The sequence below is a fragment of the Mastigoproctus giganteus genome, chromosome 1 (assembly GCF_048544385.1).
Source record: "Mastigoproctus giganteus isolate SK-2022 chromosome 1, ASM4854438v1, whole genome shotgun sequence".
Taxonomy (NCBI): Eukaryota; Metazoa; Arthropoda; class Arachnida; order Uropygi; family Thelyphonidae; genus Mastigoproctus; species Mastigoproctus giganteus.
The window spans coordinates 107,304,779-107,319,448 of record NC_143575.1 but is presented as its reverse complement, the minus strand read 5'-3'; the positions used below and the strand labels follow the sequence as shown (position 1 = coordinate 107,319,448).

Here is a 14,670-nt window from a genome sequence, read left to right as displayed (position 1 = left end):
TAGATAGCATAAGCTTAGTATAGTATAGTATATAATATAATATTGTCAATTAATCAGTAAAATCTATTAATCTTGTTAAACTTCATTGTCAATTGAATTGTACCTTTTAAGTAAATACATATAACGACAGATTACAAACGTAACATAAATAATTAATACATAACTTGATATGGAAGTTATATAAATGGAATTCATAGATAATACTTGATACTGAAAAATATATATAGCGTTATAACTGTGTTGGGATACAAGTTTAGGGTTATAATTTTGTACTGCTATTTCTGCTCTGACCAGAGGAAGTCCAAGTAGTGTGTATACATGAATATTGTCAAAGTCACGCTATATTAAGAAGCTAGGTATATTCTTGCTATGTTCATGCTATATCCAAATATTTCATTAATTCATATATGTACTTTCTCTTTATTCCTCTACTTGTACTTTACTGAATGCATTATGAGTAGTCAGACTAACTGGAAAAAATCTATGCAAAAAAAAAAAAAAAAAAGTGCAAAAATATCTAAACCTTCCAAAAAAAGTTCCACATTTGTTTCACAAATGTATGTAGTCTTAGTTCCAATCTAAATGATGTCTATTTCCACCTACAGTCTGCCAATCCCCATATACTTTTTCTGATAGAATCCAAATCCCATTTATTGGTTGCTTTAAGTACTACTCATCTCAGTTTCTCTAAATATTTGCTTTTTGAATCCTTTCACTTCAAGGGTAGCACTTGTGCATATGTCCATGCTGACATGCCATATCAGAGACTTTCTAATTTAGAAACACCTCTTTTTGATCTCCTCTGGCTTAAAACCTTTCCCCATCCTGACAAATTCATCTGTTGCCTCTACTGTTCTCCTAGCTCCACTAATCACTTGGAACTCTTTGATTTCCTTTCTTTGAAACACAACTTTCTCCAGTCTAACTTTCTTAACATTGAGGTAATTTTCCTTGGTGATTTTAACGTTCATAGCCAAAGCTGGTTTCAGTATTCAAGTTGTATGGGTTGTGCCACACATTAGTTTACCAAGAAGAGATGCAATTAAGAAGCAAGCAGTCTGAAAACTTCATTTAAATATCATAAATAATATCTTATAACATAATAATATTAATAAAGCAATATTGGAATTAATAAAGCAATAAAGTGACTGCAAGACTTAAATTATACAAATTATTTCTTGGTAAACTAATATATAATCCACTCTGCTATTACAAGTTTTTCATCTGGAAAATACTTACTGGAGTTATTAATCCACAGACACCAACTGGTTCCAAACGAGTAAAGGAGAAAACATTTCCATCTATAATAAAAATAGTATGCAAAATAAAAAAAATATAAGTGTAATATGCTTTCAATAGTAAATAGATAAGCTTAGAAAACTTGAATTTTATTGTAAGAGTCTTTTTGACCAGGGCTTTTTCTAGATCAGGATTATTAAAGAGATTCATTTGATTAATTTTATGTTCTACAGAAATAAAAATTCTGCTATCATTTTTTTCAAGTCCTTTGTAAAAAATGTACAAAATTTATATAGCACAATAACCTCTGCAATGTACTCATGTTTTTAACCATATAATTTATTGTGAATTATATAAATTAAACATCTATCCCATAATTGCTTCATACTCTATCCACAGGATTATTTTATACTCTACATTACATTTTATATTCTACATACTCTATATTTATTCTTATAGTTTTACAAACGCTGTGATCAGAGAAAAGTTGCACCTCCATAGCCAGGTGAGCAGGAGCAGCAGTGCATAGCACATGCTTCTTGATTAGACCAGGGTTCGAGTCCGTGACCGCCAAATATGGAGTATGTGGAAAGGTCAGGGAATGACCACTGCATATCCCAGGAGCAATATGGCCTTAGTTGCTAATGCTCTTAAAAACCAAAATAACAACAACAAATAACAACAGAGTTCACCAGATGGAAATATGCAAAGGTATTGTGCTATAAAAGAAAACACCATGTCATGTGACAGGTAGCTCATACCTGTCTGCAACAGAATGAGTTGTGAGAAAATAAAAAAAAATAAAAATAACTTTCAAAATGGTGTGAGAATTTGATGGAAAACTGAACAAATGCCAGTGCATGTTACTGCACAGTAATTAAATGTCCCAAGTCAACTATTAGCAATTTTCTGCAAAAACAAAAAGGGAGAAGCATATCTTATGGTAAAGAAATGACTAGGTAAGAACAGAATACAAACTGACAAGAGCCAATGGACACTGTAGAAACTACTAATGTCATCACGCTGCCTACTCTTGGATTTCCTGTTTTGGAGCTGCTCACTGCAAGTTGTGGAAATTATTACAGGCAACCTTATAAAAACTTCTACAAGTTGTAGAGAGCTGCTTGTGATATTTCTACACAAACATTTCCATGCATAAACCCTTGATTACCAAGACCAGTATACTGTGCTGTGCTGGTTGCAGTTGTGGGGAGCATCAAGGGAAAGCAATAGTACGATCAGAACACAAGTGGAAATGATGATGTATGCTTTTCAAAACATATAGAAGCATTTGAGTGAAGAATGAGTGCTACCAACCAAAATGTGCTTGTCAGAAGCATTTATTGGGAGTTTAAAGGCATGTGTTGGATGTGTTTTTGAATGTGTAGTAGATATAATGTAAGCTGAATTTTTCCATATTATATTTACATGTTAAGCGTTTTAAAGTTAACCTTGAGTGCAATCTAACTATAAGAATCCAAATTATACTGAAAAAAAAGCCATTAGATAATTCTAATGGCTTTTTTTGTGACAACAAATGTAACACCCCTCTTTATGGAAATATTTCTAAAGGAAAAGATTTTATTCATGAATAATGAGGCTTCTTTAGTCATGATCCCATATTTGCTTTTATTGTATTTTCTTTGATTTTTTCCTCTTCTATAATAAAAGAAGAAGCCAGTTAATCTAAACACTGATACGTTTCAGGCACAATAGTAAAAACAGTAATAATTCATAATTAACGAAAGAAAAAAAAAAGCAATGGCTTTTCTGGAAACATCAAATTACAAGGTGATAGTAATTTTTTGATAATTGAGAGGAAAGTAAAAGAGAAATTGTTGACATTAAAATTAAATGAGGCATTTGGGGCAGCTGGAATCTTTCCAATTATACCAAGAAATGCAACAAAAAACCTTCAACATAATTATGAGAGCATCTTTCGATCCAAAAGAGGAACCTATTTACTTGGAATGTGCAAATGGAATGCTTGATTTCTATTACTATGAAACCTCTATGGAAACAATGGAATCAATGATTAAATAAATAACACAGGATCATCTTGAGAGGAATATAGTTATACAGCAGTCACAACATTGATTTATTAAGGGGTGATTTTGTCTGACCAATTTGACTGGACACTATGATGCAGCAGCAATGGAACCAGATGCAAAAAATAATTTTGATATCATATACTTCGAATTCAGAAACACTGACAAATGTGTAAGAGTTTAACATTGACACATGTGTAAGGTACTGCGTGTGGACTTCAGTAATCGCAGATTAACATACCAACTGTGTAGCACCACATTCAAGGTAGTGGAAAATGAAAAGACTTCGGGTAATTGTGCAATCAGAGATTTCTGAACAGGCAGAGAGGCTGTCAGGCCAGCTAATGGGGTTTTCTCAATGATAAACAGGATTCTAGGAACAGAGGTGATTATTCTGTTGTATAAGGCAATCATCATCATCATCAACAGCCATTTTCAATCCACTGCAGGATGAAGGCCTCTCCACCAACTTTCCAGTTCCTTCTGTTTTGAGCACTGGCCATCCATTTACTACCCACATACTCATGAATTTCATCTATCCATCTCCGCCTTTGTTTTCCAGGTTTTCTTCTAGCTCCTCATGGGTACCATTCTGTTATTTTCTTGGTCCACCTGTCATCATGTCTTCGAGCTATGTGTCCTGCCCAAGACCATTTTAGTTCTTTAGTTTTTATAAGAATGTCCTTTACTTGAGTTTGCTGCCTAATCCATGTGTTTCTCTTCTTATCTAACAGTCTGATTCCCAATATAATTCATTCCATTCTTCGCTCTGTAGTTCTTAGCTTCTCTTCCATTCTTTTGGTGAGTGCCCAAGTTTCACTTCCATAAGTCATGGTGGGGAGTATACATTGGTTCATTATTTTATGTTTCAGACAAACTGGGATATTGCTCTTCAGTATGTGACTATATTTCCTGAATGCTATCCATCCAAAATTTATTTTTTTCTTGACTTCCAGCCAATAACTTGTCCCAAATAAGTACGACTCCACCTTTTCAATTACTGCTCCTTCAATCATTATTTCCCTTTCTGTGGCATACTTGTTCATTATTAGTTTTGTTTTAGCCATATTCATCTTTAGTCCAAAATCCTTACTAACTGTGCATAACTGATTAAGATTTTTTTCTAATTCTTTGGGATCGTGGCTTATGACCATAATGTCATCTGCAAATCATAAATGGTTTAGGTACTCTCCATTCACGTTGACTCCTTTCTGTGACCAGTCTAATCTTCTGAAAGCTTCCTCAAGGGCAGCAGTAAACAGCTTCGGAGATATTGTATCTCTTTGTCAAACTCCTTTCTCGACTTTTAAATTTCCTACTGTCTTTGTCTAGTCTAATAAAGGAGGTAGCATTCTCATATATTTTCTTCAAAATCATAATATGTGGGGTATCTGTGCCTTGTCTTTCCAGTGCCCGAAACATTGCCTTATGCTGTATGGAGTCAAATGCCTTATCATAATCCACAAATGCCAGGCATAATGGTGTTTTATATTCATTTGCTTTCTCCATTAGCTGTGATATTATGTGAAGGTAATCCATAGTTGAGAATCCTGTCCTAAAGCCAGCTTGCTCTTTCGGTTGATTCTCATCAAGCATTCTTTCTAATCTGTTAGTAATGACCCTTGTGAACAACTTGTAGATGTGGAATTAGCATTAGCATTAGTAGAGGCATTTGATGCAAGAAAGCAAGCTTATGCAGCATCAGCCAAAAAAAAAAATAAAATAAAATAAAAATAAATAAATAAAAAATAACCATTTCAACTTCACCCCTCTGTTCGTTCGAAATACCTGTCCAGCTGAGCCTTAAACTTATTCAGGCTATCAAGCTCCACGACAAGGGATGGAAGTCTGTTCCACCAACCAACCACCCGCTGGCTAAAGGCAAATTTCCTCACGTCTATCCTACATGTCTTTCCTCAATTTGAATTTATGCCCTCTCAGGTGATTATTCTGGGCAAGAGGAAGAATCCCATCAGCATTGAGCATGCTCAAACCATTCAAGGCTTTATACACCTCTATCAGATCACCTCGCTGGTGCCTAGTCTCCAGACACTGTAATTTGCAAAACTCAAGCCTTTCTTCGTAAGAGCACCCCTTTGTTCCATTCACCAATCTTGTTGCCTTTCTCTGTACTCGTTCCAGCATCTCTACATCCTTCTAGAAATGAGGCCTTCAGATCTGTATACAGTACTCTAGGTGTGGCCTGATCATTGCCTTATACAAGGGAATAATCACCTCCTTATCCCTGCTAGAAAAATTCCTATATATCATCGACAATACACCATGAGCTACTCTTGTAGCCCATCTTCACTGCTCAGAAAACTTCATATCTGCCTGCACAACCACCCCCAGGTCCCTTTCCTTCTCTACCACTGTCAGTGTAGTGCCACAGAGTTGATACGTTGCTCTGGGGTGGCTGTTTCCCATATGCAGTACTTTACAGTTGTCAATGTTAAACTTCATTTGCCACCTCTCATCCCATCTGCTCAACTTTTCCAGATCCTGTTGCAGTAGCATAGTGTCAGTAGTGTCCTTGACAACCCTGCCAACCTTCGTATCGTCTGCAAACTTGGACATTAAGCTTGATATAACATCATCAATATCATTTATAAATACAGAAAACAATAATGGACCCAATACTGAACCCTGAGGGACTCCACTAATAACATTAGTCCACGATGAGCAGTGTCCATTGATTACCACTCTCTGGCTTCTCCCCCTCAACCACCCCTTTATCCATAGCAGCAATTTGCCTCCAATGCCACACTGCTCCAATTTGTGCAGCAGTCTTCCATGTGGAACAGTATCAAAAGCCTTCCTAAGATCCAAGTATATAATATCAAAGTTATTCCCTGCATCCAGTTCTTTTGTGACAGCATCATAGTATCCATCAAATTGGTCAGGCAAGACTTCCCTTAACAAAACCATGCTGTGTCTGAGCTATAACTGAAGTCTTGTCTAGATGATCCTGCATTGCTTCTTTAACCAGTGCCTCCATTAATTTTCCGGGAACAGAAGTTAAACTAACAGGTCTATAATTACTTGTGTCGCCCTTTGATCCTCCTTTGTGAATTGGGGTCACATTTGCACATCTCCAGTGCATGGGTACTTCCCCTGAGTCCAAGGAAGCTCTCATAATTGTGGCTAAGGGTTTGCTTACTTCCTTTGCTGCCACCTTTAATATAACTGGATAGATCCCATCCACCCCAGGTACCTTTCTTGTATTTATCTTCAACAATTTCTCCTCCACTTTACTCTCAGTTATTACAAGATTATCTAGCTTACTGCCAGAGTTGAATACACCTCTGGCATTCCCCTCACTGAATAACTCCTCATGTGTGAATGTCGATGCAAAATATTCATTTAGTTTGTTAGCTACTGGAGCAGGATCATCAACAGTTGACCCATCGATATCAAGTGGACCAATATGATTCATCCCCTTCCTTCTAGAGTTTACATAAGTAAAGAACTCTTTGCTGTTTTTCTTTGCATCCCTTGCCAAAGATTTCTCGTAATCTGCCTTCGCCTTCCTAACCTCCTTTGTAACTTGGTTACATATCAACTTGTATCTATCATAGGCTTCTGTGTCACGTGTTAATTTGTATGTATCCCATGCATTTTTCTTCTCTGCCATATGTCTCATTAGTTCATCTGACATCCACTTAGGCCTAAACCTTGAACAATATTTCTTAGTTGGTATGTAAAGCCTAGTAGCTTCCAAGATAAGTTCTTTGAATGCTTCCCATTTTGAATTTGCTGTTGGTAACATCATCAGTTGGTCCCACTGTATAGAATTTAAATACTGTCTCAGTCCATCATAGTCGCCTTTACGAAAGCAATAACCCTTCCCTTTACCCCTAATGGTAGTTACCTCTTTGAGTAAATCCCACTTCAGCACACTGTGATCACTGCCACCTAGTGGTTCATTTACCTGCAGATTCTTAATGCATGAAGAATCACTACTGATAATCAAATCAAGAGCATTACTCCCTCTAGTTGCCTCCCGAACATGCTGATATAGAAAACAATCATCCAATAAATCCACAAAAGCCTTGCTAGTGTGTGAGTGACCAGCCCCCAAATTCCGGTCAATATCTGGGAAATTAAAATCCCCCATTATAAGACTCTCTGATTTACTGGCCCACTCTATTTCCCTGTACAATTTCTTATTATACTCATCAAAGTCATTAGGCCTATAGCACACTCCTACTCTCAATTTTGATCTCCCAATGCTTATGTCACACCAAACTGACTCGACACTGCTCTGTCCAGCAATGTTGACTGGCTTCACTTCCTTGAATTTTATGTATTTCTTAACTAATAGCATAACCCCTCCTCCCTTCCTATCCTGTCTATCCCTTCGGTAGACATTGTACTCCCCAAATTCCAGTTCTGCATTCCTTATATCTGTGTGACACCACGTCTCTGGAATCCCCACAATATCTGCCTTTGATGTTTTGAGCAATACCTCAAATTCATCAAATTTATTTACTAAACTCCTAGCATTGGTGTACACGCAAGTATACATGCACCTGTTCTTTTCCTTAGCTACCCTAACACAACCCATGTGTTTACTTGTACCCCCAATGATTCCCAGCAGTCTCTGAAATATCCTGCATCTTATTTTCCAGGCTGCGGCTCATTCCAATAGAAGAAGTGCAAGAATCACCTTCACTTCTGCCAGAAGCTACTGTTAATCTATTAGTCCTTGTATCCCCCCAATCTAGCAGTTTTCCGATCCACCTAACACTGCCTCGATAGCATCAGCAAACATTCTTGCACCCTTTCTATTTAAGTGTATCCCATCCCTGTAGAAGCAGTCTCTCCTGTTAACAAGTACAGACCAGGCTGAAAAAAATTCTACCCCCTTGAGCCTTGCACAATCTTTCCAGGGCCAAATTGATCGACAGGGCTCTCATCATATACTCCCTCCTATCGTGTCTGGGTAGAATTGCAGACACTTTCAAATTCAACCCTAATTCACGGCTTGTTTTCAACAGTGACCTGTACTTGTTAAGTAATTCCGCCGGTCTCCTACTCATAACAAGCTAATTGGTCTATAATTTCCAATTTCTGATTTATCTCCTTTCTTATGCAGCAAAAATATGATTGCATTATTCCACTGATTAGGCATCCCACCTTTTCTAATGCACTTTGTGAAGAGCCTTGCCAGTTTTTGTGTTATGTCTCTTCCTCCCAATTTTAACAACTCTAGTAATTTCATCTCTTCAACTCTAGTAACTAACAGTAACTTCATCTTCCCCCGGGGCTTTCTGAGTCTTCATTTTCTTCGATGCATGTTCTACCTCATCAGGAAGAATATTGGGTATGTCGTATGTGTTGCTAATTTGCAATCCATCTTTGCCACTGCTGGCATCATTCCCTCGCTCCTTGTATAATTCTCTATAGTAGTCTTCTATTTGAATTATGCCTTCTCTGCTGTTTATAAGTACACCATCGCTATTCTACAGTTTCAGTATCATTTCTCTTTCTGTATTACTGCTCATGGCTGCTGATTTAAATCCTTTGTTTTCCCTTAATGCTTGTTCTACTTTTCTTGTGTTAAATTTTCTTATGTCCTCTCTAAGTCTCTTTCTAATGGCTTTGCATAACTCAGTATACTCAATTTTCTCCTTGTCAGTGTTTATCTTGCTCTTCATTTATTGCCTTCGGTTCATCATAACAAGTGTTTCTTGACTAATTTTTTCTTCTTTGGATTTCTTTTTCCCTATAGGTTTCTTGGGCTTTATCACTTTCAGAAAGTTGTAATATTCCTCGTTGATATCTTGGTCCTAAGCAGTCTGCAGAAGCTCAAACTTGTTCTTAAGTTCCAGTACATACTGCTTTTTCTCCTCTTCTGTTATCAAAAAGACCTTTGTATTATTTACTCGAGTCAGTTTTTTCCTTCCCTTTCCTACTTGATCTATATCAAGTGTACATCTTACCATTCTGTGATCACTTCCAACATTTACCTTGTTCAGGATGGTAACATCATTCGCGATATATCTTCTGTTAGTGAGGATGAAGTCGATTTCATTAGTTGTTAATCCATTTGGGCTCTTCCATGTCCACTTTCTGTCCACCCTTTTCTTGAAACAGTGTTTATTACTGACAATCCTCGCGATTCTGCAAATTCCACAAGTCTTTCACCTCTTTCACCAATTCCAATAGTTCCCCTTTCTGTGCTGTTTTGTCTTTTTCCAACTTTAGCATTGAAGTCCCCCATAATAATAGAGTAGTGGGTTTTCTGCTCATCTAGAAGACTCCCAATTTCGGTGTACATTTCTTCAACCTCTTCATCATCATGGCTCGATGTTGGTGCATAAATCATTATAACCTTTAGCTTGTACCTCTTAGAAATCTTGAGTATTAGTCTTGACACCCTTGGTGATGTACTTTTGAATTCCAAAATGTTGTTTTTTAAATCTTTATGGACCAGAAACCCAACTCCACCTTCACTCCTTTCACTGTTTCCATTGGTGTACAACAGATTTCCACTTGATAAACTTATAAGTGATTCATTTCTTCTTCTTGTTTCAGCCAAACCGATGATATTCCAATTCACATTTTCTAATTCCTTTTCCAGCTCTAATATCCTGTCTTCACCGATGAGTGATCTTACGTTGTAACAGGCCAAGTTCAGTTTCCGTGCATGGCAGCCTGGTCGTACCCAGAGATTCTTAGCACCCTCTGCTTCCACTCTGATCCTCTTGCTGCCATAAGAGGGGGAGTGAAAGCCGCTGGGGACTGAGGGCCATTTGTTTTGTCATGCTGCCATATGCTGGAGGGTTTGGTCTTTTCCTCTTCACACTGACCAGACGTCTTGAAAAGAACCACTCTACACGTTCGTTGCCACCTAAGTGACATAACAGGGCTTACCATCGAGAAGGTGTGCATGAGTGGATTTTAGGGAGGCAGGCCAACCGGACTTCTCCTAAATCTTCTGTAATAGAAAGATATTGGATCCATCAGTGTTTTAGACTGAGTGTCTGATAACACACAGGATACCTGTTCCCCTCTAAGTCCCCTTAAGGCAATAGTCAGGCCATATCTTGACCACTACATACAGGTGTGGAAAAGTTATATTAGGAAGGATTTGGATCTGTCGGAATGGGTGCAGAGAAGAGTAATGAGATTAGTGGGGGAACAGAAGGTTATTCCTAGAATCTGGTTCTGCAAATTGCAGCACTTAGAAAATTGACATTTGCAAGAAGACCTGATTGAAGCACTTAAGGCTTTCAGTGGATTCAGTAAACTAAATGCTTATGATCCTTACTCTTTCTCAGATAACAAACATAAGGGGATATAAATTTATATTGAAAAAGGTGGCTGCAGGAGAGATGTGCATGAATTTGCTTTCAACCAGAGAGTGATTTAAAAAAGTGAGACAGTTAAGCTGTATCTTTATTTACTGCATACAGGCCTAGAAATCTCATTTTAGGGAGGATTTAGATTCTGTTGGAATGAGTGCAGAGAAGTGCAACAAGATTAGTCACAGTTACAAAGAGTACTCATATCAAGAATAACTTCAGTTCTACAAATTACAACATACAGAAACTAGGCAAATCCCGGGTAGAGACCTGATCGAAGTGTTTTACACGTTAATTGTGTCATGACACACACGCGTACTGTGAGATTTTTAATCGACTTAGAGGGAAAACCACCTGACTTTAAAATAATTTTTTTCCAATTTGACAGAAGGAAAAACTGGATATTTTTGTAAAGCAATCTTCAGCAGCTGACTAATTCAGTCATAGTGAGAGGAAAGCCCAAGAATGTCTCTGCCCTCCCCAATTCAGTTTGATTCAGTTCTATACTTTTTGATCATCCCAGGTCAAAAAGTTTGTCAGTAAAGCCAGCAGTGACCATGTTAAGGCTTAGTGAATTGAGTAAACTAAATGTTGATGGTATCCTTTTTCTTTTTCAGATGACACATATAAGTCCCTAAATTTAAATTAAAAAAGGATAGGTTATATGACTGATGTGAAAAATTTACTTTCGGCCAGAGAGTAATTGATTGTTGGAACAAACCTCCATCTAGTTTTGTGGAAGTGGATAGTTAAAATAAATTTAAGGATTGATTGGACAAATTACTGGAGGGAATGGAGAGGTGTAGGTGATGGTTTTTTTTTAACTGTATAAGCTTGCATCATTTGCCAATACTAACACTACACAAGAAAAACAGTATAAATAAGATAATTTAGACTGTTTTAGGTTTAATTTATTTCTATGCTCTATTACACATTAGGCAGCATAAATTCAAATTGAGGAAGGTTGGTTCAGGACAGATGTGCAGAAATTTGTCTTCAGCCAATGGGTAATTGATGGTTGGAACAAACTTCCATCTGGTGTTGCAGAAGTGGATAGTTTGAATATATTCAAGGAAGAATAACACTATTGGAGGGGATGGATAGGTGAAATGGCTCTTCTTTTCTTTTTTTTCTTCTTCTTTTTTTTACTTTCTTGCATCATTTTCAAATACTAATTTAATAAGCCGTTTTTCATTTTTCAGGCAGTCAGCATGATGAACTAATAATATAGGTATAAAATATCACAGTAATGTTCAGGGTGAAGGGCAAAGCTTACCTGCTGGAATTGTTTTACCATGAATTTTATCACTGCATCCAGCAAAGAACCTGATGGTTTTTGATGCAAAAGTCATATCAAGCAAAGAATCTTTATATGGCTTGCCATTCTCAAAGGACTGTAAAGCCTATGAATAATAATGAGAAGAGGAATTAAAAAATATGTTGTAATACTAAACAAAGGTAGTATAACAAAATTTTACAGTAATGTAAGAAGAAAATATAACTTTAATATCAATCTTTCATTACAGAATATAATTATAATAAAATATTCTTAATGTTTTTATAAAAAAAGTATTTCTATATCTACTACTAAGTAAACTAATCAATGTGTACATTGATTAGTTTACTTAGTAGGATTAATTTTAATTCAGTTGGTGATCACCATGTATATTTTCTCTCTGTTTGATATAATTATTATCTAAGTTAACATTTTTGAAATGCAAACAGGTGAATGCCAACAACTCATAAAAAGAACTAAATGAAAAAAAAGAAAGAAAGAAAGATAAAGGAATTATAGCCATGATTTCATGGGAGCATTCACAGCTGTAGTCACCCAGTGGTCATATTTCTATAGTGAACTGCTGGAAAACCGACAGGGGATGAACCAGATCGGTCCACTTGATATCGATAGTTCAACTGTTGATGATCCTGCTCAGGTAGCTAACAAACTAAATGAATATTTTGCATCGACATTCACACATGAGGAGTTATTCAGCGAGGGGAATGCCAAAGGTATATTCAACTCTGGCAGTAAGCTAGAGAATCTTGTAATAACTGAGAGTAAAGTGGAGGAGAAATTGAAGACAAACACAAGAAAGGCACCTGGGGTGGATGAGATCTATCCAGTTATATTAAAGGAGGCAGCAAAGGAAGTAAGCAAACCCTTAGCCATAATTATGAGAGCTTCCTTGGACTCAGGGGAGGTACCCATAGATTGGAGATGTGCAAATGTGATATAATCTGTTGACTCATCGAATTGTAATGGAAAGACGTCACTAGCTCACACTCTATTTAGTAACTGAGTTTCTACATCACAAGCCATATCACTAATATGGCGAGAAACTATCATTTGAATGTGGAACAAGGTCCAAGTATTTTGCAGTTTTTTCACTAATCATTATCCTCACAATATCTTTTGCTACAGGAAGCACTAAATTTTCACTGATTGAATGGGCTTTCCATGATTTTGCAATTCACAGACTCACTAAATATGAAACTTTCAATAACTTTCATTCTGATTAAAACACAAGAGAATGTTTTTCTCTATCTGAAGTTTATTTAAATGGTTTTTAAAAAAATCTTCAGGCTTTCTTTTGAAATTAGGATGTTTTGTTTCTAAATGACAATGCAAATTTGCAGGTTTTAAACTTTCATTCGCCAACATATGGGCTTCAGTTCACTTTCAATTCTATTCTGTGTAAAGCCTAATTTTAAATATGATTCATCATACTTCCTCATTATCTTCTTTTTCTTCATTCTCTTTCCTTTCACAGAACTAGTACTAGGTTGTAGTACTTCATCATTACAGATTTTTTCACTAAGATCTTGGCACCTCCGTAGCCAGGTGGGCAGGAGCAGCAGTGCATAGCACACGCTTCTTGATTAGACCGGGATTTGAGCCCATGACCACTGCATATCCTGGAGCAATATGGCCTTAGTTGCTAATGCTCCTTAAAAAAAAGCAAATAACACTAAGATCTTCTTCACAACTAGTACTGGGTTGACATTTCAAAAATCCTGTTTTTAGCCACTTATCCATGTTTTTTTTTTTTTTTTTTTTGTAGTTGTTGCCGCATCGGCTTCTGTGGCCATAATGCACCTCCCAAGGTTTTTGCAGTACTTTGATCCAAGCCCGAGGCGGGATTCGAACCCGCGACCTTTGGGTTGCCAGGCAGGCACTTTACCCACCCGGCTAGCCCGGTCAGCTTTATCCATGTTGTACAGTATGCTATACTAAGTATGGGGCTGATATTAAATTCCTAAAATAAATAATTCCAATCTCAAACAAAATATCACTTATTAAATTAAATATAATTAAAAATATACTGAAAACTCACCTAACATATACAATCAAATAATCACTACAAATTTCAACAGTTATTCTCGCACACTAGTTTTGTGAACACTTAAAACGAATACACAAATACACAAAAACAAAAAAAAACAAATCCAATATATATTACATGCTCAGAAGCAGGTGATCGAATGTGACAGATGAAAGCTTGTGGCCTCATGAACAGTGTACACCGACCTGGCTAGCCAGGTGGGTAAAGTGCCTGCCTGGCAACCCAAAGGTCGCGGGTTCGAATTCCGCCTCGGGCTTGGATCACAGTAAAATGCAAAAACTTTGGGAGGTGCATTATGGCCATAGAAGCTGATGCGCCAACAACTAACAAGAAAAAAAAAAGAACAGTGTACTGGTAACACACAATGTCTTACATTCCAATCAGAAGGTATTGTAAGGGATACGTACAATGTAAGGGATACTTTCAATCAAGAGTGGCTGTAAACAGTTTGAATATTTGTAGATCACTTCCATATGATACTCTCCAGAAATCAAAAAAGAATAAAAGATTAGTGCAAAATGATTACAGTAAAAATTCAACTGAAAACAATTCAAAAATTAATTAAATTTAAAAATTAATTTAATAAGTTTAATGTAAATTTTGAAAAAATGATTTTCCTTCCTGAAACAGACAGTGCTATTTGACCGTATGTCGTGCTCACAGGAATGGTAATTACACAGTATGCGAGCTTGAATCTTAAATAGAGAGAATCTTAAAAGACCATGAATC

At 36.7% G+C, this 14,670-nt stretch overlaps 1 protein-coding gene across 4 annotated transcripts in view; it reads right to left on the bottom strand.

The window, feature by feature from the left end:
• The window catches only part of LOC150091083 (aldehyde dehydrogenase 1A1-like), a 159,892-nt gene that overhangs the window by 109,953 nt on the left and 35,269 nt on the right, over window positions 1-14,670 (bottom strand). For all 4 annotated transcript variants that reach the window (XM_090374107.1, XM_090374090.1, XM_090374098.1 and 1 more), the window contains exons 4-5: window positions 11,874-12,000; window positions 1,240-1,301 (exon numbers count right to left, since the gene is read on the bottom strand). In XM_090374107.1, coding sequence (XP_090230233.1) covers window positions 1,240-1,301; window positions 11,874-12,000 — 189 coding nt within the window. The remainder of the gene's footprint in view (window positions 1-1,239; window positions 1,302-11,873; window positions 12,001-14,670) is intronic.